Consider the following 23,874-nt stretch of genomic DNA (forward strand, 5'->3'; position numbering starts at 1 on the left):
GAGTTACAGGAAAACTCTGTTAATGGAATGTGCGGGGGGCAGGGCGTGGCAGGGGTGCCAGTGGCACTGGCTGCAATCAGAGCACCAGGCTTCTTTTGAAATAGCCCCGCAGAGCTGCCAGCGGAGTTCACTTACGGGCTAAAGGCATCAATCTGAGAGAAAAAAAAAAATCTCAACTTGTAAACAGGGACTCTGTCAACTGTAATCTAACGAGGAGGGGAGGGGTGGCTAAATATTATAGGGTAAATGGTACCTTTTCCATTTCAAATAAAACCCCCTTTATTTCTATAAGCCCTTCTCAACCTCGAGACAATGGGAGGTTTGCATTGTTCAATTTCCCACGAAGCATTCTTGAACCGATTTGTTTCAATAGTTCTCTCTAGACAGAACCACGTCTTACATCTACTGGCAGGTATGACTAGAAATAAAATCTTCCTTTATTTAGAGCTTGGCTTAGATTATAATAAATGGTTTCAAACCCCTTTCAAAACACTCAAAATACATATTTTAGTAATTATTTTATATTTAAATACAAGCTCCCTCCGATCTTTCAAATAATATGCTTTCAGGCTGGTCTATTCAAGATCTGTGTCAAGGAAGAAGCGAAACAGGATCCCCTCCCACGTGTCTATGTTATTCCTCAAAGCCCTTAGAACATTGAGGCCCCTTGAAACACACCTCCGTATTTCCCTCCCTCAGATGATGTGTGTGCACCCTGGCGTGCCTGGAATGGTCAGGAAATAGCCTATGTATGTCCCTACATGCACTTCAGAGGAAATCACCACTCTTGTCATCTTTGTATCTCTTCCGTGCACTCTATTTCATATTTTATGAAGTATTTTCACATGCATGGTATCATTTCATCCTCCCATCAACCTGAGGTAGATTATAGGAATCTTGTCAGAGATGAAGGAAGTAAGACACAGAGAGGTTGCACACCTTGCTGAAGGACACACAGCAGTAGAATGGCCACGTCAGGACTCACACCAATGTCTTATGTCCCAAGAGCAGACTTTTTTTCATACATCAAAACAACCTCCCCATCAGAATGAGCTGGTGAATGGTCCACGTGTATAGCAGGGTGATAATACAGAATCTGGGGATCGTGTGCTTCACGTGAGGCAGAGGACTGTGGAAATCATAGCTTCTGCTATAAGTTCTCAATTTTGAGCTGTGGGTCTCTTACTAGTGGGGAAATAGCACAGCGACACGGTCAGCAAGAATCTAAGGGGGTTGGGTTAACAGTGCTCTGAAAGGTTACTTGCATCCAGCAAAACTATGGCTCCTTCTACCCTGACCACTTGTGTATCTTGCTAGAACAGAGGTTCTCTATTATGTTCACCACTGAATCACAATAACTCTCAATTATATTCAAACCCATCCATTCACTTGACCATTTATTCACCAAACATTTCTTTAACATCTCCTACTTGTTGGGTGCTATGCTAGCATCTGGGATGCAACAGTGAAAACCAGACCCAACATCCAACATGACCACATCCCAGCATGTGGGGTTGAGGTGGGGGAGGGATACCAAATATGGACCAAGGACCACACATATAACAAAATAATAAAGGTTGTGAAAAATGTAATGAATGAGAGACCACTGATGATGGGATACTTAATGTGTGGAAACTGACTGCGCCCCACTCCTATACCCTATCATCTAGACTAGGAAGTAGTATCCTAGTCAACACTTGCCTTTCACAGAAATGACAAAATTCTTTAAGAACAAATAATGAATTATCAAAAGGAGGGGAAAAAAATCTTCCTTACTCTAGGACTGAAACTATGGCAGCAGGGGGCCAGCATCAAGGATTACTTGGCAATAGTAAGCCATGTGCGGTTGGCGAGGGGTCTGCGATAGCCCTTGCTAGCAGTTTCTGGTGTTTAAATACAGTTTTTACCAGTGAGGGTTCATCTGGAGCAAAGACAAGGGCCAGGCCTTCCAGGAAGTGGTCCCTGTTTACTGAGCTTCCACTGGCCAGCCTGGATGAATCAGGCCATTTTGAGATATTTTCTTTCCACAGGAAAGTCATAAAATGTGCTCTTTCCAACTGTTAAATGCTTTTATGCTTTTAAGTACACAATTCTCCTGGGTACACATCTCCATTTTTTGTGTCCAGATGCGCTTTTAATTCAAGTGCTATCCACAGGATGCAAGGCAAGAAACATCTAAATCCTCCCGTGGTCCAAACCCACAGTGGGTCCGAGAGTCCAAAAGGAGAAAGGAAAGGCACAAGAGTTGCTCCTGGCCCAGCTACTGGGCATTGTGCTCTCACCTGTACAAATGTGCCTCCTGAACTAGTATGCTTTCATCATGCCCAAGCGTGCGTTTGCTTAGGTTTTTTATTCCGCTGTCCAGAATGTGCGTTATCTTTAAAACTCCAATTGGGAAAACCCAATGTCTACCTAGCAGTCGCTAGCCCTCCGGTTCCACTCAGGTGAAAAGTCTGATCTAGCCACGGGGTGAGTTTGACTAACTGTCATTAAGCCGGAGACTCCTGGTCATGTTCGTGTTTCAATTTGACCTTCTGTTATTTTAGGTTTTTAAGGATACGAAGAACTCTGGCTCTTTGTTTCCTAAAGAAAATGGCCAAATTCATTCAAGCAATGATCTCTCTCGGGTTGTGCTTCCCCTGTCATCTCCTTCAAGATCTTCACTGAAATGATAGGGATTCATGACAATCAACCCATCACCTACTGCCTGCTATTTTAGGACACTGTGCCAGGTACAGAGGCATGGAGGGAGCAAGTAGAGGATGGAGGGTTGAGGGTGGGGGATACTATAAAAAAGAAAGAGAAGTTACTATTTTCAATGGTTCATAATTTAGCAGGAAGCATGATCCCATATGACTAATCACAAAGCAAGAGAAAAAACTGAGCAGACCACACCCAAGGAAAGCAAATCAATCTCATGCATGGAGACCTCATCTCACTTTGAAGACACTTGTCAGTTATTCCTTTCCCTGGTGTGAGTAAGACCCAAGAAACTTAGTGAAAGGCACTGCATACGCATTATGTTTGTGTATGTTCACTGCTTCTAAATATAGTGGTTTTCAAATCACTCTTTGGAAGCCAGTTTTAGAGGTGGCCTGAAACTAACCTCCACACCGCGGCCAAGAAAACGGGTCCAGGGGGTGGGAAAGAAATCTGTCTTGTCTATAGTTTACTTGATGAAACTATCCCAGTCCTTTAAAAAAAAAAAAAAAAAAAAAAAAAAGGAAAACTATTTTAACCCAAGACATGGCCTTGGAGCCTTGCATTCTTTACCTTTGAGGTTGCAGGGATGAAATAATCTTAGAATTTTTGTGGCCTGGTTAGGAAACGGCAATCAGGAACCTCACAGGACTTTAGTGTGTCTATGGCTTAAGAATGTAGCAGATGTGAAGTCAAAAGGAACATTTGCCTGCATACAGTGTTGCCCAGGCTGCTCTGAGAAACAGCCTCTTTCTCGGGACACCTTGAGGGCGGACTGAATTCAAGGAAGATGACTTTTTTTTCCTGGTAGTACTCCAGGAACTGGAGCCTTTCAAAACTACATGACATCATCTTTGGCCTCGAGAATTCTGAATTAAGCAAGAGGCTTTGTCCGTCCAGTTTACTAGGGTTAGATTCAGAGGATGTCTCGAAATGATGTCAAAGCCAGAATCTGGTGTCAAAGCCTAATCCTTCCAGCAAAGAGACATGTGACTTTTTCCTCTAGATGAGAAATAATGGTCCTATCTCATCCGTGGAGAGAGATGGAGCAGCTAACTGGGCATTCTTGGAAGGCACCGCTTGCGTGGTCCTTTGCCTCTAGAATAAGGTTTTCTCAAGACCCATTTCCCTACTCTACCTTCTTTCCAAATATTGCCTCTGGTTCACCATCACATGGTTAGCCAAATGGAAATCACTTTAGCAAACCACCCTCAACACGCTGCATCCTGGTAATACCCCAAGCTACTCTTCAAGCTGTAATTGCTTCACCAGACACTGGAGTGAAGACCTTGCCCGCTGCTCAATGCAGCTTTATCCCATTCTCCCTCGGCAACTGCAGGTGACCTACACTCTAAAATGCTTGGAAGGAGAAGTTGGATGTATGATTGTAGAGGAAGGATCTTCACTGCCAGCCAGTCAAAATGTCAGGATATTATTTTTTTAGGGAATCAAATCCATTCAAGCCCTGTAGGATCTCTAAACCTAAGGATGCAGAGACACAAATTTCAATCCAGCGAAGGCAGAGGAGGCCAAGAGAACTGAATATAGTCATTAGTCAAATGCTTATAAAGGCTTAAAATAAAACCTCTGCTCCTCTTTTTTTGTTGTTGTTGTTTTAATTCAATTTGAGGGTTGTGAAGGGCTGCAATGAAATAATCCATAATCCACAATTCAAACCAGAAGGTTTGGAATAGTTTATAACCACAAACAAAAACAAGCCAATTAAGATGGCCTCTTTTTATAACCAGAAGGAATTCCAGAGAGATGTCTTTATCCAATCACAAGTTAACAGCAGAAGAGATACATCTACACATTTTCAACTTGCAAGGTTTTACTATGACTGAATGTTTTCATCATGCAGCCCTCTCGACCCATTCCTAGGTTCACACATTTTTCTCAAGAATCCGATAAAATCTCAGCTAGTAGTCAGTGTGCCTGGTAAGGTTCAGGGTAGGTACAAAGAACCGACTGAAAGGTAGGCTATTAGTGGCTTTTCCCAAAATATCACCCCAAAGAGGGAGAAGGCATTGTAGATGCCTAGGAGACTTCTGGGGGTGGAAGGACAAAGAAGGGTCATTAATGCATCTCTTTCCTCCCAGTGTTGCTACAGAGGTAATGGCAATGGTGCGCAAACATTCTCTGCAAGTCAGAATCCAAAGAAGCCCACAACGACCCCTTGTGACTCATTTCACCTCACTGTGCCTCAGTTTCCTGATTTGTAAAATGAGGGTATGGACTGGAGCAGGGTAAATACAAGGCCAATTTGCAAAACAAGAAAAGGTTTCAATGCTATGGTTTCCCACATTCAAAATGAAAATGGCTTATCGAGTCCCAACTTAGTTGGATTACCACTTCACCAAATGGAAAAACCTTCATTGGAAATTCTGTGCTGCTTCGGAACCAAAGGAAGGGTAATATTCTGGCGGGCTTCTTTAGTAATAGCGTGAAGACAACTTTCTAATCTTTGATGCTTGACTTAGATGGGTCTACACCATGAAGGAAGGAGCCACGAGGGCCAGTGGTCACTGCTACCACTAGCTTTGAATTGACATCACCCGGAGTGCTGGGAAAACAGGATTCTTGGGTTCTTAGGCCCAGGGCCCACCACAGAGTTAATATCTTAGGGTGGACGTCTACACAGCTTTGAATACCACAAAGTTCCCCTTTGAAAATCTGAGCCCTAGTTCTTGAGTAGCCTTTGGGAACCACGGATCTAGAAGATTCCAAGATCTCTTTTGAGCTCTAATGACAAATCTGCACTTGCTTCTGATATCAGATAATCGCATAGATAAATGTCTTTCAATAACACAGTGACGACAACTTAAGCCCTTGGACGGGATCTTATTCATACACCCGCTGGACCGACTTCAAAATCGAATCCTCAGTGAACAGCTCATTTCATTTATTGGTCAACATATACCAATAGAAAAATGTATCCTGTACTTGGGGGATTCAAAAGCTTCCAGTAGCACGGGAGTGGCAAGCTTCCCTGCCCATAGGGACAGCAAGATCATATGGATCATTAAGGAGATAAAAAGGAAAGGGAAGAGAGAAGGAATGGAGGGAGGGAGGGAGGAAAAATCTGACCCACCGACCAACCAGCTTCAGCCAGTTCATGACCTTGGATGTAGATTTTATAGCGAACAGAGAAATATGTTTTCTAAGTAGATTCCCTGCCTCAGAAGAGATGAAAATGTTGGAGGTGAGGAATGGCAGGGGCCCAACGAACAATGAGGGAGTTGATGGGTAAATAGGGAGAGGAGGAGGGAGGGAGCTTTTCCAGGGGTTGCCAGTCCTCTCTGTGTCTTGGCTGGAGAGGCCTGCAGCTCATACATCAGCAGTTGGGGAGCAGATGCAATCCAGTCTCCCACATGCCCCCATCCCAGCCTCTCTCCACTTGGCTCCACCTACACCCGGTGAAGGCAGAACAAGTGGCAAAACGTAACACTTAGCTTGTTATCAATCTCCTATACGCCACTCGTCCCCCACCCCCACCCCCACCCCAGCCAGACTACAGAATAATTCCAGGGGCTACCAACCAAAAAGTTCCTCTCACAGGACTCCATCCTCTCTGGACCCCCCTTTGAGGTCACTTGTCCCAGCCACCTGGTCACCCACTTTAAGTTACTCAAACTCTCTATGTCCAACATCATTCTACCTCCACATCTGATTTCTCCATCTGGCTCTCTCTTCCTGGAAGGCCATGATCATTCCTATCTAGATTCCATCTATTCTCCAAAATTCTGCTCAGATGGCACGAGAGCCACAAGTCCTCCTTCCCTCATTTCTAAATGAAGTAGTACTTTCCCTGATCAGGGAACGGATCTTTTTCTACCTTGTCTCTTAATTATAATCCCTGCCTCTCCTGGACAGCAAGAAACCAGAACCACTGGCTTAGATATTATTGTGTCCTCCAGAGCGAGAGCGTCCCACTCAATGCCTCGAACACATAAGACGTACTAAATGTGTGTTCAGGTGATCTGCTGATTGCGAGGTCATTTGTTATTTCTACTCCTTCAACAAAAGAAAAAAAAAAAAACTACTATGGGTTCAGAATACTGAAAATGCCCTGAAACTTATCAGAAGTTTCTTTTGTGCATTTTACACCCACTTGCTGTTGCATGGGGGGAAAACAGATCCTTGTGAAGATACAGAGGATACAAAGAAGCAGGAAAAACGGATTCTGTGAAATTTGTTGGCACTCTCCCTATCAGTAGACAACAATACATTTCTGGGTTTAAAAAAAGACATTTCATAATATTGTACAGTATCATGTAACTTATCTGCAGTCAATACAAATGTGCATTCCTATTCTTAATATCAAGCGTTAGACTTAAAAAATCTAGGCTATGGGGCTGACTCCTGTATCCACGAGACTAGCTCTGAATAAGTTATCTTTTTCACGTGGACAAAAGCTAGAATTAGCTTAAGGTTTTGCAAAACTATGAAGCCACCATGGAAAGAAGTCAATCTCTCTGTCTTACCAACAGATCCAACCAAGTGAAAAATTACGTTATTTATTTTTACCCAGGGTACTTGATAAAACAAGTATTTAAGTAAATTCATGTCTCTGAAACACACATTTTATAGTGCTTCATATGAGCTTTATATTGCTTTACATACGGGTATGTATATCCCAGGTCTTACACAAACATTTTACACCCACATTTACTCACATCTTAGAGTTCTGAGTCAGAATCCATAGCAGGTATCTCTAAAGTAAATACCAGATTATCTGAATCACTTCATGCTAGCCATCTTTTCCCATTCCAAACCCCTGACATCAAACCATTATATTAGTTTGTGGAACAATATGCTATATCTGGCAAGAAACACTGTTATTATGGTGGGGCTAAAATGAATTTCATTTTCTTGACTTTGTGTCTCATACTGTCATTTTACTGTGATATAGAGATATCCCCGGTTACTTTGTGAGGAAAGAAAAAAATAATTTCTTATTCAATTGCAGAAGAGACTGCACAACTTAATCTGATCATTGTGTGGAGGAGAAAATATTTCCAATGACGACATCTTCCTATGTCAATTGATTTTATTACAGATTTCATCTCTGCGTGCTATATTAATACAGCTCTTTCTTCTTCTTTCAAGATTTTAATCTTAGTTTGTTGCTCTAACATTTTATTGGTTCAAAATACATGCTGTAAAATCCGTGGCCATCAAATTTTCCTGTGGGCTAAAAATAAGCCATTCCTGTCAGTTAGAATTAGCTGATAAAGAGTGTCAGAGCCTGTTCTGAATAAGTTTGATAACTTCCTGTTTATGCGGCACTGACCCTTGTCTAATAAAGCTTCCTTGCCCTAGAATAAGAGAAGATTCTGCTGCATTCTATTCCTTAATGGCCAATACTGATTACTTTTGAAAGCCTTTAATACATTTCCCATATTAGACATGAACAGATGTCAGGTATGTTGCCAAGGGAAATTTCTTTTATGCAATCTTGGCTTGTTGTACAATAATAGCCCTTTCTCAACATGGGAAAAAATTACAGACCCAACTAATTTCCCTGACAGGGGAGAGTTACATATGTTTTCCACTTGTAGTTTTTATGACAAGTTTACAATTTTGCCAAACCTGGAACTAATTGGGATCATTTCCAAAAGCGGCCCAATAAACCCCCAAAAGTGTGGAGCCATTTGAGAAGGCAGTCAGTGATGGTTTGCTTTTACATTTTCTCCATTTTGGTCAAAGAAGGGGTGGGGGAGTTAGATTGCAAAATTATTTCATTTAAGTTGCTTAAACACTTACTGTTTCATATCCTCCCAGTTTTTGAGCAGCTTGAAACATAGTCCAAAGGTTAACTGTTAGAGGGACAATAAGTATTTAGATAAGCATTGCATTAACATACTTCCAAGAAATGTCAATTAAAACATTTTGTTTTGTTTTGTTTTCAATGAGAAAGAGAAAAAAAAAAAGCAAAAACAAAACTAGTACCCCAGAGAGCTAAGTTCTTAGGAAACAATTTGCCAAAGGGCATTTGACAACAGGATATATTATTACCACTTAAAATATTTCTTAAGAAACAGTCACAAATACGGAAATGGTTCTACTTTGGGGATAAAGGATAACACAGCTTTAGTCATGTTGCCATCAGCAGACCCAGAGAAGCTAAGTTACAGCGTCCTTGGGAAAAGTGTGAGATTTCAAAATTAGGGTTGGTCTTGTTCAACCCTTAGAAAGAAGCCATTGATTAAAGGGTACTATATAATGCTTCCTTCAGGTAAGAATTTACCATAATCAATAAATAACAGCCACTTTAATACACGATTACCTTTCTAATAGAAATGTCTGATGGCAGCACTATATTAAGAACTCATACTGCATTTCACTAACACATGGTGCCTTTGTAACAAGTAGGAAAACACATATTTTACCCTTGAAGTGGTAGTGATAAAACAGATCAAAGGGAAGAAGATACTCATTCAGTAAGGACTGAGTCCTGAGTCCACTTAGTCTCCTCCTCACTTGCCTGTGTGATATTTCGAATATATACCTTTTTCGAACAGATTTCTCTTTGTGGGGCTTGCATACATTTATGCTGTTAAACAACTCTGCCAAATTGCTAGCAATCCTGCTCATTTGTCCCAAATACTATGGAATGGGACTGCTGTGGCTTTGACTCTTTTACAAGACGGGAAAGTTGAATTTCAAGTAATTCCTTGGTAAGGGAAATGAAGAATAAAATTAAAATTAAAAGAAAAAAAAAGGCTCTTTGACACAACATGTTGGAAAAGCCTCATTGAACCTTGCACTATTTCAAAGCTATCAAGAGCCCTGCCTCGGCCTTGATTTAATCTGAACCAATGCATAATGCAACAAAGCTGTTCATAGTACATTAATTTTACTTCTATTTCAAGCAACCAGTTTTCAGACAAACATTGTAATCATTCGTAGTTATATAAGTTTATAATGGCTGTGAGGGTTCTCTTGCAATCAGTGCCAATTGCTATTAGGTATGTAAATTGTTATGTAAAACATACAGGTTTGACATTCTTCATCAAAATGACACATGGTTTTAATCTAGGAAGATACGTTTGGAGAAAATACTATTTCAAGCCAGGGGCTCATTGCTTTGTGTGCTACAAAATCCAGACAGAGGCAAAATATATATTCGGTTGTGAAATCAGGGCTGGATCTGGGTTTCTTCTCTTTTTCTATGGAATTCTGCTCAGCTGTGAGTTTCCTTTTCTACTTAAAAATGTATTATGATGCTTAAGTGTCTACATCAAAGTAATCCAAAATTGGGCTTTCGGTTCCCATCTGTGTATTTCGGGTTTCCTGTGAAGTCAGGTTTTTGTTATCTCTTCACAAATTTGGGGCTTAGGAAATACGTTTTTGCTTTCTGGTTGTTTTGTCCACCTTTAAATGTCTTCCTCTTGAAAGCTGCCTTTTTTTTGCAGGCAACATCTGTGTCTGATAAAGCTACGTCATATTATTATCTCAGAAGAAAGGCGTTACAGACACTCAAGATTGACAAAACAGAAAATGAGAAACTTTCAACATGTCTATTTCCAGTCATAATCAGTGGATTCAAGCCTATAAATATCTCACTGCAACTGCCCCAGTAGGGAACAATGTAGCGGGAAGGGGCAGGGAGAAAAATCCGTGGCCTGGATGATTTGTAGATATAGTATAAACAGAGAGAGCATCATCCCCACATTAGGATTTCAACATAACCCTGAGTCAATTTTTTTTTCCCAATTTAAAGAATCTGAGCAGTTTTGATATTTCAGAAATGAAAACAAGCATACTTACTCTGTTTAAAACCTAAATAGGGTATTCGTTCTATTGGCGTCTTCCTTTCTTTCATGTATTTATAGAGTGCCACCAGGAAGGCCTGCTCATCTGCCCTGCACTCTTCACCAATGGCAACCTTTGGTTTCTCTTCATTTGAGACTTTTTTACAGTTATTATGGTTATTCTTCGGCTTGGACAAGGCTGACCTGGCCTCACATTTCACCTGGAAGTGGGGGAAAAATACGCCACATCAAATCAAGTACAGCCTCGGAACGCTTACAGACACAGCCAGTGACAGCTTGCACAGTGTGGGAAGGGTGAACCAGTAAATAACCTTGCCCTGAAGTAGCTTTTTAGCGGCAACACTGAATACCATTGGGTGGTTACTTTTCTGTGAAGGGCCGGGTAGTAAATATTGCAGGATTTAGGGCCAGATAATCTCTGTTGCAGACACTCAACTAGCATAGAAGCAGTCACAGACATGTAATGGAATGGGTGTGGCTGTGTTCCAATAAAACTTTATTTATAGAAACAGGTGGTGAGGGGGCCATGGTTTGCCAAATTTTCCAGCCTCTGTTAGAGTCCTTACAAGCATGTTGATGTGAAACCAGAAACAGTGTTCAGATCTGGTGGTACCATTCCGTTGCTTTTTTGTCCACATTCATTTTCCCAAGGGCCACCATTTGTTAAGGCCATTGAATGAAACCCTGTCTTCTTAATGAAGAGTCCCATACTTTGCACTTTGTATCAACATGAAAGAAAGTTTATTTCTTCATAGTAAACTTAGCTTGTTGCTACTATTTCCAGCAACCTGAAAAAACACATGTCAATGCCAGAGGATGTTGGCCTCAGGAATAACAGCAAGATCTGTCACGTGACGGTGATGCCCAGATACACCCTCAGAAGGAAACAAAAGATTCCACTCCTTAACGAAGGCTCCTGGCTCTTCAGTCAGCTCTGAGAACGTAATAGGACATATAAACTTGCCACAAAGGAAAGAGTAGAGGTCAGCTAAAAACCCATGGAGACTAAAGTGGAAAGCACCATAATTAAAAAACTAATGGCGGCCACTGTGCCAGATGTCATTCCTTCCACACTCTAGGCGAATGTGGGACTCGAAAAACTGAGTGGCTAACCCAATGTTCCCTCCTCACTGCCATGTTCTACAAGAGGCCTTTGATGGTTGTTAAATATAACGCCAAGTTGCTGAGCTATTTTAATTGTAAAAGGGGGAAGTACAAAGGGTCAGACTTTTGAGTTCAAGTGCGCCCATGGGGAATGTGTACATTCCGATATTCTTTACATCTCCGTATCTAACATCGGAGAGAAGAGGGCAAGCGCTGGGGAAATGTTATGAATAAAAATGTCCCACATATTCGACATTGTTTTCCATTTCAGATTTTGACCGCTCTTTCTCTTTCCCTTCGGCGTCTCCTTCCCAGGCCTTAAGAATATAAAAGGCTATGCTTATTTATAAAAGGGAATTGTATCCTCCTGCAAGGGCTTTCTTTAACCTCTTTTCTCAAGTGAACATGCGAGGTTAATATCTTTAGACTGGTTCTGGAAAAAATAAAACTTCCTGTACAACTCATTCAACTGGAGCCTCTAGACTCTAGATAAGATTTTAATTTTTAAGGGGGTATTAGAAATGGTACTAAAACACTTTTCCATGTAGAATTTTTACTGACGATATTTTCAAACTTTGGTACTTTGTCTCATTATATTAAGGTGAACATCCTGTGAAACTTTATGTCGTCATCATTTCTCACTGCCAAATTTTAGACTGAGCCTCAAGTTCTGATGAAATCTCTAATTGAATGGCTTTTTGAAATTATAAAATCATTCCAGTTTTAATCTGTATTGCCCCTGGCCGTCTGTGAGTGCTTACGATGTAGCCAGGCTCCGTTCTCAGCACTTTTTAACGTATTATCTCATCTTCTGTCCACAAGCTAGTGAGGCCTGTGATTATTCTTGTGTTAGAGATGAGGACACTGAGGCACACAGGGGATGGGTGACAGCAATAGGATCATGTCCAAGTTAGTAAGTGATGAGCTTGGGATCTGAACCCAGGTGGTCTCACTCTTGGGCTTCTGGGATTAAACACTATAATTTACTGATACTCATTAAAAAAAAATGGAATCGATAGTCAAAACACACTTCCAATTAAAAGTGTATCTTATTACTAGGCAGTAAAAACCTACAGCTTAGAAACATGATCTATCAAATGAGGAATATAAGATAAAGCTAGGTGGTTTCCACAGTATAAAAGGGCTCCATTCCTTCTATTGTATATTGAGCAAAGGGAAGGAAACCAGTATCAATTGAGCTCCTACAATGAGCTGGATACAGTGCTGAGGGCTTCACATAGTCTACCAAATGTTCCTAACAACCATCAAAGGGCGGCCTCCAGCTCCATTTTACAGTTGAGGAAAATGAAGCTCGGCGAGGTTATGTATTTTGTTAGCTGGCTCATGGCGGCAAAAGAACTCTGGGTTTAGACTCTCAGGTCGGCTTCACTCCAAACCCCGGTTTTGCACAAACAGGAGTAGATCTAAGATTTGCATCTAAAACAGGCCGAGTCTTAAATCTGCAGCGATAATGGGCCAATTATTTATATTATGAGGTCAGAAGTGGTGCTTCTGACCTCATAGGTTAGGCAGTCCAGGTGGTCACCTAACCTCCTGCCTCAAACTGCAGAATCACCCAGAAACAGAAAGAAAGCATGGACGAGGTATACAAACCAGGCCCAAAGTCATTCAGACTCCCTGCTTTGTAGAAGGCTCCTGGTAAAGCCAGGCTGCCACCTACTGAACTCCGTCCTGAACCTCCGTGGGTGAGCCAGCAGATTTCTCCAAGCAGGGGTGGGAGGTGGGGGTTCACAGGTGCTTTGTAAGAAGTCAGCAGTGGTTTCCTTTCTCAGGCTGCCCTTTAGGCTATTACTCTGTTTCTGGGTAGGACCTGGCTAAGTTCCTTTCTACCTATTTGCACATTTACCCCAAACAGTCTCATTTTAACTTAACATTTTAATCTACTGCAATTTTAAACAGGAGCTGGTCTTCATGCTGACCTTGAGAAAGTCCAATCTTTTGATGGTGACAGTTAATTACTAGATCTGTTTTTCCCAACCTGAACACCTTATTCTTGTTGAGTTCACTAAGAGCTCTGGGGTTTCTAAAGTGATTGAGGAAGTGCTAATTAAAGAATCCGCATTTAATGTTTTCAATGAACCACCACCTATTTGATATTAACCACATCCTTTCACTGGACTGAGTTATAACTAATCCAATCTTCAACTGGGGCAGCAAGATGTGATGAGCCAGCAAGAAAGATGAAGCTACAGTCTAATTTTGAATTGGTCACTAACTTGCTAGGAAACCCTCATTTTCTTCCCAGGGAAGTAGGAAGGATAATCCCTGGGGATGCTTCCTGAGGACCAAACTGGATGAAAGATAGTGAAAGCATCACATTTGTGAAATATCAAAGGGAACATTTATGGTTTAAGTGAAAGAACATGGCACACCATGATTTCCCCCCCCCCCTTTTTTTTTTTGTTCCTTTTAGAATATAAGCCACCTGTAACATACTTCTGGCCTTTTGAAAGTGCTTACAGAGTATGAAATGTCATTTGCCTTCCATCAGTGAAGGCCTCCCATTAGATGCCTGGACTGAGAAGACTTTTCTTGTATAGATCACCACATGAATGGGCTTGAGCCCATATCTGCTGCCAAAAGAGGATCCCAGGGAAATAGCAGGATTTGGTTGGACATTTTGAAGACATCTTCAGAGAACTGGTAGCCTCTTTCCCCGTGTGACTTTCGCGGTTTTTGGAAAGCCATGAAATTCTCTGTCCCTTGAAAAAAAGAGTCTTGCAAAGCTGGTTTTTACATGCTCATTGAGAGACCGGCAAATTGCTCGCACTCTTCTTCCAGCCATGCAGATGACCACAAATCCAGGAGGTTCTCACTCTAGAGAGTTTTGCTGTGTGCAGGAAGCTGGTATGTATCCATAATCAGAAATAGTCTGTTTGAGGCACTTTTGTAAAACACAGTCACACAGGTATTGGTCATAAAGCCAAACTGTCACCTGAAATATTGCCTCCCGTTTAGAAGTGATCAGATGGTCACAGGCTTGTAATCTCTATTACAGTGTTCCATGAGAAAAGACCCCTTTAAGACATAAATGCCATTTTAGTGATCGTCCTGGGTCCCAGAGGCGGCTTGTTCATCCTGTAGAGACTTTACATTTATCTGTTGGTGTCAATGTACAAGCCCGCCATATTTCATACCTACGAATCTGTTTCTTTTAGTTGAAGTGGTCTTGCCAGACCCATTGAAAGCAATCAAAGCAGAACTGTAATCCAAGACCCTGAGAAGAGAGGGGGATTTAGACCAGCGCCCAGGAGCTGACAGCGGCAGATGCCTCATCCACTCACCACCGAAACCAACACTGGATGGATGATCCACCTCCTTGTATAGATTCTTAACGGCAGCATTGGTGGAGAGGGGGGGTGGGTGGAAAGGGTCACTCAGAAAACCCAGGTTTGACTATGATTCCTCCTAAGAAATCAGTGAAAATGAAATACAGAACAGGCCTCTGTCCTGTCCAGTCTTATGGGTCCAAGTCAGAGCCTTGACTGGCCTTCCATGGTGAGAAATATTGGAGGTACAGTTCTTTCAGGTCACTTTGTATGAGTTTTGTAAAATTCCCAGAGGCATACTTTGTTAGTAACTCCAAATGACATGAGAAGAAGCTTCATCCTGCTGGGCTCAGGTACAGAACATACTGGGGTAAACACATGATGTCACCTTGGAGGTATGGGGCAGGGTGCCAGCATAAGACACCAGCTGTGGGAGCTCAGCTGAACATTAAGATCCTAAAACCTTCTCGCTCCACTCTACAGTATCTTGCAAACCACATCGCAGGGAATAAACTGTTCCTGCTGACATTCTTCAAGACCATGGAAGCTGATAGGTAGTCCTAGGGCCGAGATGTCCAAATTACCAGAAAATGTCATTCTCGGTACCCATGTGTACTCATTTGCACAAGGCTAAACGAGCAAGACACAAATAACTTTGGGGAAAGGCAGATCTGTGTTTAGCTAGAAAATACACATTTCTACTGGTTGATCTCTTTTTAACCCTTTGCATTCTTGGAAGCATGAAGAAATCCTACCCAGAAAGTCCTCAGAACTTCCTGAAAATACAATCATCTGCTGAAAATAAGATTTATAAAATGTGAAGGACTGGCTTCATGAACACAGGGAAGAGGAGTGGCCTACATGGCAGATAAACAGTAGACTGACAACACAGAACTAAATTCATATTTTTCTACATCAGAATCTCCCAAATTCACCACTAGTTAAAATGCTCTCGTTTTCATAAATTTAATCCTTAGATCTGGAAACATAGTATCAGTTGGCATGTGATCTTCAAATTTAGGTCCTAAAGGGCTTATTGTTGTCTTTGGCACAGAATCAACACCTAAGCACAAACACCCAGTAAACAGAACCATGCAAATCTGACCAACCCCACAAAAGTCAAAAAGATAAGTCTAAATATACGAAGTGACACTTCACCCTTCATGGTGCTAAATACCTCAGGCATGTACTTTCGAGACTCCAAGGAATGCTTGGGCAAAATGGGCCTGCGCCCTGAAAAACCATTTAGAGTTTGGATTTTCATTCAGTGTTAGTAGAGATTTTTAAAAAGATACAGATGCATATATGGGTACATGTATACATGTAACTCTTTTTCCATACAGGTAAATATCTTCAGTTTTAATCTAAGGTAAACTAGAGGTGACTTTGAAAAAAAAAATATATATATATATAACTAAAAAACTCAATTCTAGCCATCTCTAATTTTGTCCTCTGTTAATCTCTGCAACATATTTAGATGAACACGTTCAGAAAGAGGATGGTTCAGCTTGGTCTATTTTTGACACAAGCAGAGTAAACTATGTCATTGTGTCACCTACTATGAAATCTCAGCTTCAATGACGTGGGCGCTTAATCATCTGTCCTTTCCCCCAACAGGCCTGACTGGGAGGTGGGAAGTCTTTTCTGTTGACTAATCAAAATGCCTACACTCCCCCCTCCCCCAACCACCCAGGGGAGGGGAGGTGGCGGGAACAGACACAGAGGGCTGTGAATACCAAAGTCAGACTCTGAATTGAAAACTGCCACCAAGACACAAGAGCAGAGAGAGAAAGAGAAAAAAGGGAAAATAGAACGATGCAGCCAAACGGATAGCAGGGACCAAAGGACCGTACCTTGGCAACAGCTTTGCCATCGGAGTTGTTGTTGGAATCTTTAACACCACTGAATGAATCTCTTCTCTGTGGGCATGGTTTCTTTTTGCGTGGTCTGCCTTTAAGATTTGGCGCTGAAAACAAATGAAGAACAATTGATGTACATTTTCATCTGCATGGGTTTCCTTATTAAAGACCAGCAATGGTGACAGCGCGGTGCCCTCTTGCCCTCCACACCGGTCAGAGAGGCGTACCCACGTGTGGAAGCCAGCCCCCACGTTACGCTCCTGTCTCCCAAGGGCTGCGTCTTAGTGGGCTGTACGGTTCTGTACACACTTCCCAAAGCCAATCTATTACACGTTAACGTGTCTAATTAGTATAAATAAACTGAAGCTCTCGCTCTCAAGGACAGTAAGAAGGAAAATGCACTTCCCTATTGTCAGAAAAGAAACATGCTGAGCTGAAGGACAACCCTGGGCCAGGCTCGGAGATTAATTCTCTGTTTTTGTTCTGTATCTTGTTTTCAGAAACCTAGGTGATCTGCAAGCCCCCTGTGGTATCATAGTAATGTAGCCTTCGTAACCTCCCTCCTCAAAACTGGAGACATGAGCATTTTCTTAGATTATGAGAGATAAGTGGATAAATAAGTGGATAAGTGGATCGGATACAAATAAGTAGAGAGAGAGCTACAGGAAGAGCCTTCATGGTAACAATCAGAAAGGTATTCTTACATGTATTGACTAACAGTATTGCGCCCAGCATGTTCCAAATCCCACAAATCGGGCAGATACCTTCAGATCAGCACGCTCCCCTCTCCTTTTCAATATAGAGTTTACGAAGATCTTGAGGATCATTTAAAATAACTTGCAAAGATCACACTGGGGTTAGCCTGATTCCGTGGAGATTGTACTTTCTTAAAGCCACAGACAAGACGCGACTCAAAGCTCTGCTTCCTCCTTCATGTGGAGCTTGAATCCCCTTTAAGATCCATACGGAAAGCAGCAAGAAGGGGGCTGCAGCTGTTTACCTCCGCTCCGACTGTCCGGCATCGGCTTTCACACTGAGCCTCATCAGTCACCCAAGCCGAGCAAAACTAAAACCAACCACTAACCAACCGAGCAGCCCTTGAACAATTCCAAACGAGTGAATTATCCCCGGAGCAGTTTTTTCCAGCCCTTCCGACGTACCCACACTTTCCTTGATTGCTTTAAGTTAAGATTACGACAGCGCCAATTCTGAACAACTCGGAGTGCTTTGAATTGTCGCTAGCCTGCCTTACATCACCCCCTGGACCAGGGGGTCAAGGCCTTTGGTATTGTGTACCCCTCTTCCCAACAGGACGAGTCCCCCTCAGTTGACTTTCTGCTGTGGCTAACAGCTCTGCTGTTGGGGACGCTCAGCAAAGCCGGGCTGCCTTTGCAGTCCAGCCGAAGTCTACCAAGTGGCAGTGGCTGTGGGGCTCAGGCTCCCCCTTCCCAGCCCCAGCGTCCCCTCGGTTCCCCTCGGTTCCCCCCAGACGAGGGTGCACAGGTGCGGCCCCCAGAGCCAGCCTGGAGCGATCACAGGTAGACAGACCCACAGCGGAAAATCAAGCAAAGAGAAAGTAGCGATTACCCATTCCAGTCGACGAACATCTGCCCGAGGATGTCTGTGCTCCTGAAAGCCACAGCATGTGACTGCCGCCGGCCCTGGAGCCTGGAGTCGGTGGATGTCAGCCTCCCTCCCCACGCGCCCGCCCGCCCCTGCCCCTGCCCCTGCCCCTGCCACTGCCACTGCGACTGCGACTGCGACTGCGACTGCGAGCCGCCGGCCGGCCGCTCTGCTTACAACTCCCCTCCCCCGGCAGCTCCATTACTCATGTAAACACACAGCGGTGACTAGCACGGAGTGTGTGGGATGAGCTCTGAGGACCTCGCCGACTTGCCAGACTGGCAGGGAGGCTCTGCTCTCTCCCCCTCCCTGCACGGGGCTGGTGATTTCATCGGGCCGGGCCGGTCGGTGGCTCCTGACCTCCCGCTCCCCTGTCACAGCCCGATGCCACCTTCCATGAACCGGCCGGGCCTCAGCCCGGAGCCAAGGCGCAGACTATTTTGGTTTGAAGACTCCGTGTAGCACAGAAGGGTTTCCACAACTGCCCCAAGTGCTAAGACTTTAATGACCCTGAGGGAAGGATGTACTTTCGTGTCCCTGATCAAAATAATAGCCGAGCAGAGAGCTGACGGAGAGGAACAGAACTTGGGGTTTGGTCTGAGACATTTCAGGAAAAGAAACAAAACAGTATCGCCTCTGTTCTCAGACTTGCTAACTATGATCTCTCCTTCCTCACATTTTGGCAAAAAAAAAAAAAAAAAACAAAAAAAAAAACACTTAAACCTAAAAGCATTTATTTCCAGAAAGCTTTCAAATCCCAAAGGCCTTTTAGATAGAACTTGTACTGAACAGGCTGTTTTAAATACAGGCAAAGGTTCCGGGAACCGACAATAGGTCATCCTCAATTCGGGTCTATTTTCTCCATTCTTTGAGCTGTTTTCAGAACCCAGAGAAGCACATGCCCTTCCCCAGCAGATTCTCAGAATTGTAAATTTAGAACAGGCTAGCACCTAATATTCTGGTCACACAAACTTAAACTCTAAATGGGATCTGATCAGGAGAAAAAAAGCCCTTTGTTCCTAATGAGTCGCATGGCTGACATTTCAGGTAGGCTAGGCAAATCCCACCAATCCTCAAGCCTCAAGCTCCAACACCCCTCTTCTGGTTTCCCCTCGGCCCTCCTTCTCTGACTTTCTCTTCTGGAGAGTACCACTGTATTCTTGGTACTTTAGCTGTGGTTTATGGGTTATTATTATCCGCAGCCGGAGAGTCCTTAAGGGCAGAACCATGTGAGATGCATCTGTCACCTGCCTGGCACACACCCAGGAGATGGCATTACATAATATAAATCTGTGGAATGAATAAGTGACTAATGGAAATAAAGATGCCCACGTGTACCTTCTTCAAGTCTTCAAGATCCAAACCCACCAACTTGGCCCTTTGTGTACCTGTCACACCAGGCACCTGTAAAACTGTACTCACTTTCACTATTTACACTTGAGCTCTGGGAACATAACCCAGTGACTCGAAAGTTTCCTCTGGGAATTGAGACAGAAAAACCAAAGGCCCTTGGTTCCTGATGACTCCTAAGCCTCTGTGTCTGGCATCTCAGAAGGGCTGTGATCTTGTCCCTAGTGCACCAGTGCCCTGAAGACCAGATGTTCAACGTCCCAGGGAGAATGGAGCATGCAGGACTGGGTGGGAGGCCCGTGATACAATTTGAAACCTTTTGGAACCATAAGACCCCAGGTGAAGCTTTGGGATTGAGGGGCTGGTATTTTGGGGAGGGAGGAGTAAAAATTCTGATTCCCAGGCTACGTTTTTTTCCCCTTACAGTCAAGAGAACAAATCATTTGCTAGGCAGGCGAGTGAATACAAATGCTTTATGGTGTGGTGGTGGTCAGGAGTGTGGGAAGCCAGCAGTACACTTGCTGATAGCACAACTGGCTCTAGTCAGTTCCACTCCAAAAAAAAAAAAAAAAAAAGTGTGAAGCAATAAATGCACGGTTACTTTTACATGTGTATATAATCCACAGCCCAGCCCGGGCCGGGCCTGGCTCATTCACGGAGTTCAGTCAATGCCCTTTACACGAATGTTTTCAATATTACACACAAATAATGATGATAGCTGGTATTCACGGAGCACTTTCTCTGTGCCAGTCAGCACTCTGCATACAATAACTCATTTAAAACTCACAGCAAACCAACAGGAAGGTGAGATTATTATCCCCATTTTCCAGGCCAGGAAACTGAGACAGAGATGAAATTACTTTGTCACAGGTCATGCAACTGGTTACTGGGAGCAGAAGGATTCCAACCCAGGCAGCTGGACTTTATCCAGAGTCCTTGTTTTAAGTAACTTCTAACAGACGGACACAGGCACTCATTCTGCCTCATAATGAGATATTTATATGATTAACTTGGGCTGGCAGTCACCAGGGAGCTTTCCCTAAACGAAAACATTCAAATACCACGGAGTACAAGGGTGCTAGAGCCATCTCGGGCGGCAACAGCATCCTACAGACTTGATAGGGAGCCGGGTCCCCGTCAACCTGACTCAGCAGTAGGTGAAAGGTTTCCACTAAAGCCACACAGTTCTAATAAAACTTGGAGCACCGTGCACATTACCCCTTTGCAGTGGGCCACTGATTCTTTGGCCTCAACAGTGGAACATCTCTGTGGTTTTTAAAAAATCTTTCCTTTCCAACTACCCATCTGTTCCTCTTACTCAGGGTCATGAAATTAACGAGTATGCACCTTTGTGAAGTCACTGCTATTTCTATAGGCGTTAATCCCAGGAGAATCAGCCACCGCCAGTGCTCCAGGCTACTTTGACATCTGACCCACGGGTTTTGTTTTTTCCTTTCCTTAATTCCGTCAAAAATTAATAAAATATAGGGCCCCCCCCTCTTTTTTTGACAGCATAGCAAAGCAAGGCTTTTTTGTTTGTTTTCTTAAAGTGTCTAGAAGCTCAGAGTTTCCAGGCATTCATTTATATATTCACTTCACTATGGGTTCTGACAAGTTATGTGTCAGGGCAGTGCAGGTGTGGGAAACTTTCAGCTCAACCCCAACTCTTGAAATAATAATAATAAAACAAAGGAAATGTAACCAGTTACTGGCAAAGTAAATTGCTTTTGGCTTAAACGTTCCTGTTTTTTTTCTACTGTGTTCTTCCTGTCATGACCGTCTCTCTTTTTTTATAACATTTATGCTCTTGGAAATACCACGAAGATAAACTGCTATAAAAGCTGGATTGACTCATCAGTTAACAACTCTTTCTTCTCATTTTGCAGAGAGGATTCTGTTGCCAAAGCAGCTCCATATTCTCTCGAGAAATTCTTTGTGAGCTTCCACTTAGAGATAGGACTAGCTCGTTGGTGGGGACTGCAATTAGGGGGATGGAAAACCAGGCATCATTTTCCTAAGAGTTTGACCCCCAGGGTCAATATCTAGAGGAAGTTGGCAGAGCGTTAACTCACTTGATTTGCAAGTTGTGCGAGAGCCCTTGCGGGGCGTGTGTGTGTGTGTGTGTGTGTGTGTGTGTGTGTGTGTGTGTGTTTTAAGCACTAAACACAAGCCAGAAAACTAAACTCCTCTGACTGATGTATTAGGGACTGACAAACATGGTTCCATGTATAGTACACATTGCTGATAATACTTTGCATTTCTGTAATGCCTTTCCTCTGAGGATCTTAATTCTCTGGTATATTTTCTTTATAGACAATAATCTTAAAATACTCTGGCAAGTTTCAGCACGGAGTATTACTCTTGCTGGAAAAAAAAATACCCTAATTTAGTTATCATTTACTGTGTTCTATTTTCAATGTTTCCCTTTTGACTATTTAGAAACTTCCTCTTTCACTACAACAAAAATAGGATGAGTGTTTTTAAAGTTATTAATGTATGAGTAAAAGATTCAGAAACCAAGCATGGCAGAAGGCTTGATCAAAGCCACTCCTGAAATTTATGGGTGTAATAAAAGAAAGGCATTTCACAGATAATCTCTTACAGAATTTCAGTTTTCAAATAGTTGGGAAAAAAAGAAAAGAAAAACAGAAGCTCTCAGCCCTCATTCTGGCTTTAACTTAAAGCCAAGGTTTTTATGTTAAAAATTCATAGATGATTCCCTGAAATGTTTCTTCCCAGTCCGCACTATGCTCCGCACTCACTGCTGCACACCTGAGAGCGTGGGGCCTGGACGGCCGCTGTGCTGCTCAGAGTCTGTTAATGGTCCAATCTTTCTGCGAATTCGCAAAGCATTCATGACAGCATCGATTTAACAATTTTCAAGTTTACTTTGCTTTTGTTTTGCCATAAACAATCTTCTACACCCAACAGGATTGTTTGGGAAGCAGCCGCGCTGGCGGAGACACGAGCACCTGGGGCCACTGAGGAGCCTGCCTCCCATCTGTGGGACATTCCGACGTAAGCGATGACTTGGAAGCAAGACGCCAGGTAAGACAAAAACACAAACAACCCCCGCTGCAAGAGTGCTCTCATGTTCCACAATTGTTCTGCCAGTTGCCTTCGCAAGGGTCCTTTTCTTTCTCAAATAAAGAGAACAGTTGGGAGGGGTGAACGGAGGCAGGAGGAGCCACAGGCCCTCCCTCTCAGGTGCCCCCGGAGGGCCTAGCACACTGCCACCCTGGAGGTCGAGGCCGCCCTCCGTGTCCACGTTTGCCTCGGCCCAAGCCCTGCCCTGGCCTGGTCTGGACCACAAGCCCAGTCCCCTTCACCTCCTGTGAAGGCTGAGCAGTTGTGTTGTTAGAAAGGGGGGGCGGTGCGGGGGGGCCTGAAAATGAAGCAGGCCTTCCGTGGGGCCCAGCCACTTTGGCTCTTGGTCAGAATCACTGGGATCCCCACGAGTCACTAATGAGAGTGGAATGTCCCAGTGTGTTTGTCGTACCTGGATTGCTTGGGCAGCTTACGTCCAAACAGCCGTGGACTTCATTGACTGCTCAACAAACCATGTAAGTAAACACTCTTGTAATCCCTTCCAAAACATGCCCAGTCTTACTCACGCTTTGTTTCATACTTGTGAATGCTGGAGCGATTGTTAATGCCCCTGATCAAAGTTTTAGTAATTTCATTGGCATGTGATTTGCATAGTTATTTCCTGATCCGCCTTCTCTCTGCCCCGGAGGTCTTCATTTCTCAGAAACACTTAAAAACACAGATTATTTGACTTCTCCCCTCCCCCCACCCTATAAATGGAACTCGATTTGCTAGCTCATCTGTATTGCTAATTGGTTTGAAAGCATGTGACTCCACGGGTTCTTGCCATTAAAACACAGGCAAACCTCTTTCTGTCAGGTTTTCCCAGCAGTGACAGGCAGATTTCTATCTTTATTTCCCCTCTGTGTCTTGAAGAGGGAGAGAAATTTAAATGACCAAATGTTATCTATATATTATTCTGAAACAATGTAGTGAATTCCAAAGGAATGCAGAAATGTTCTAGAAGCGTATCGTAGGCTTGTCTACAAGGGCCCTGGCAAAGAAGAAGGTGATTAGAGACACACTTTTCACTACCACTTGCAGGATGGTGGGGGGGGGGGGGGGGGCTTCGAGGTGTAGAGT

At 43.2% G+C, this 23,874-nt stretch overlaps 1 protein-coding gene across 3 annotated transcripts in view; it reads right to left on the minus strand.

The window, feature by feature from the left end:
- Positions 1–23,874, minus strand: part of ARID5B (AT-rich interaction domain 5B) — a 178,613-nt gene that overhangs the window by 27,261 nt on the left and 127,478 nt on the right. Inside the window, exons 1-4 of one of the 3 annotated variants that reach the window (XM_055308721.1) lie at positions 18,319–18,425; positions 16,726–16,838; positions 10,474–10,678; positions 8,467–8,519 (exon numbers count right to left, since the gene is read on the minus strand). In XM_055308721.1, coding sequence (XP_055164696.1) covers positions 8,467–8,519; positions 10,474–10,678; positions 16,726–16,838; positions 18,319–18,376 — 429 coding nt within the window. In that variant the 5' untranslated portion in view covers positions 18,377–18,425. Of the gene's footprint in view, positions 1–8,466; positions 8,520–10,473; positions 10,679–16,725; positions 16,839–18,318; positions 18,426–23,874 lie in introns of those variants that run through there. The other 2 variants (XM_055308719.1, XM_055308720.1) reach the window with 2 other exon arrangements.

The sequence above is a fragment of the Nyctereutes procyonoides genome, unplaced genomic scaffold (genome assembly GCF_905146905.1).
Source record: "Nyctereutes procyonoides isolate TBG_1078 unplaced genomic scaffold, NYPRO_anot_genome, whole genome shotgun sequence".
Classification (NCBI taxonomy): Eukaryota; Metazoa; Chordata; class Mammalia; order Carnivora; family Canidae; genus Nyctereutes; species Nyctereutes procyonoides.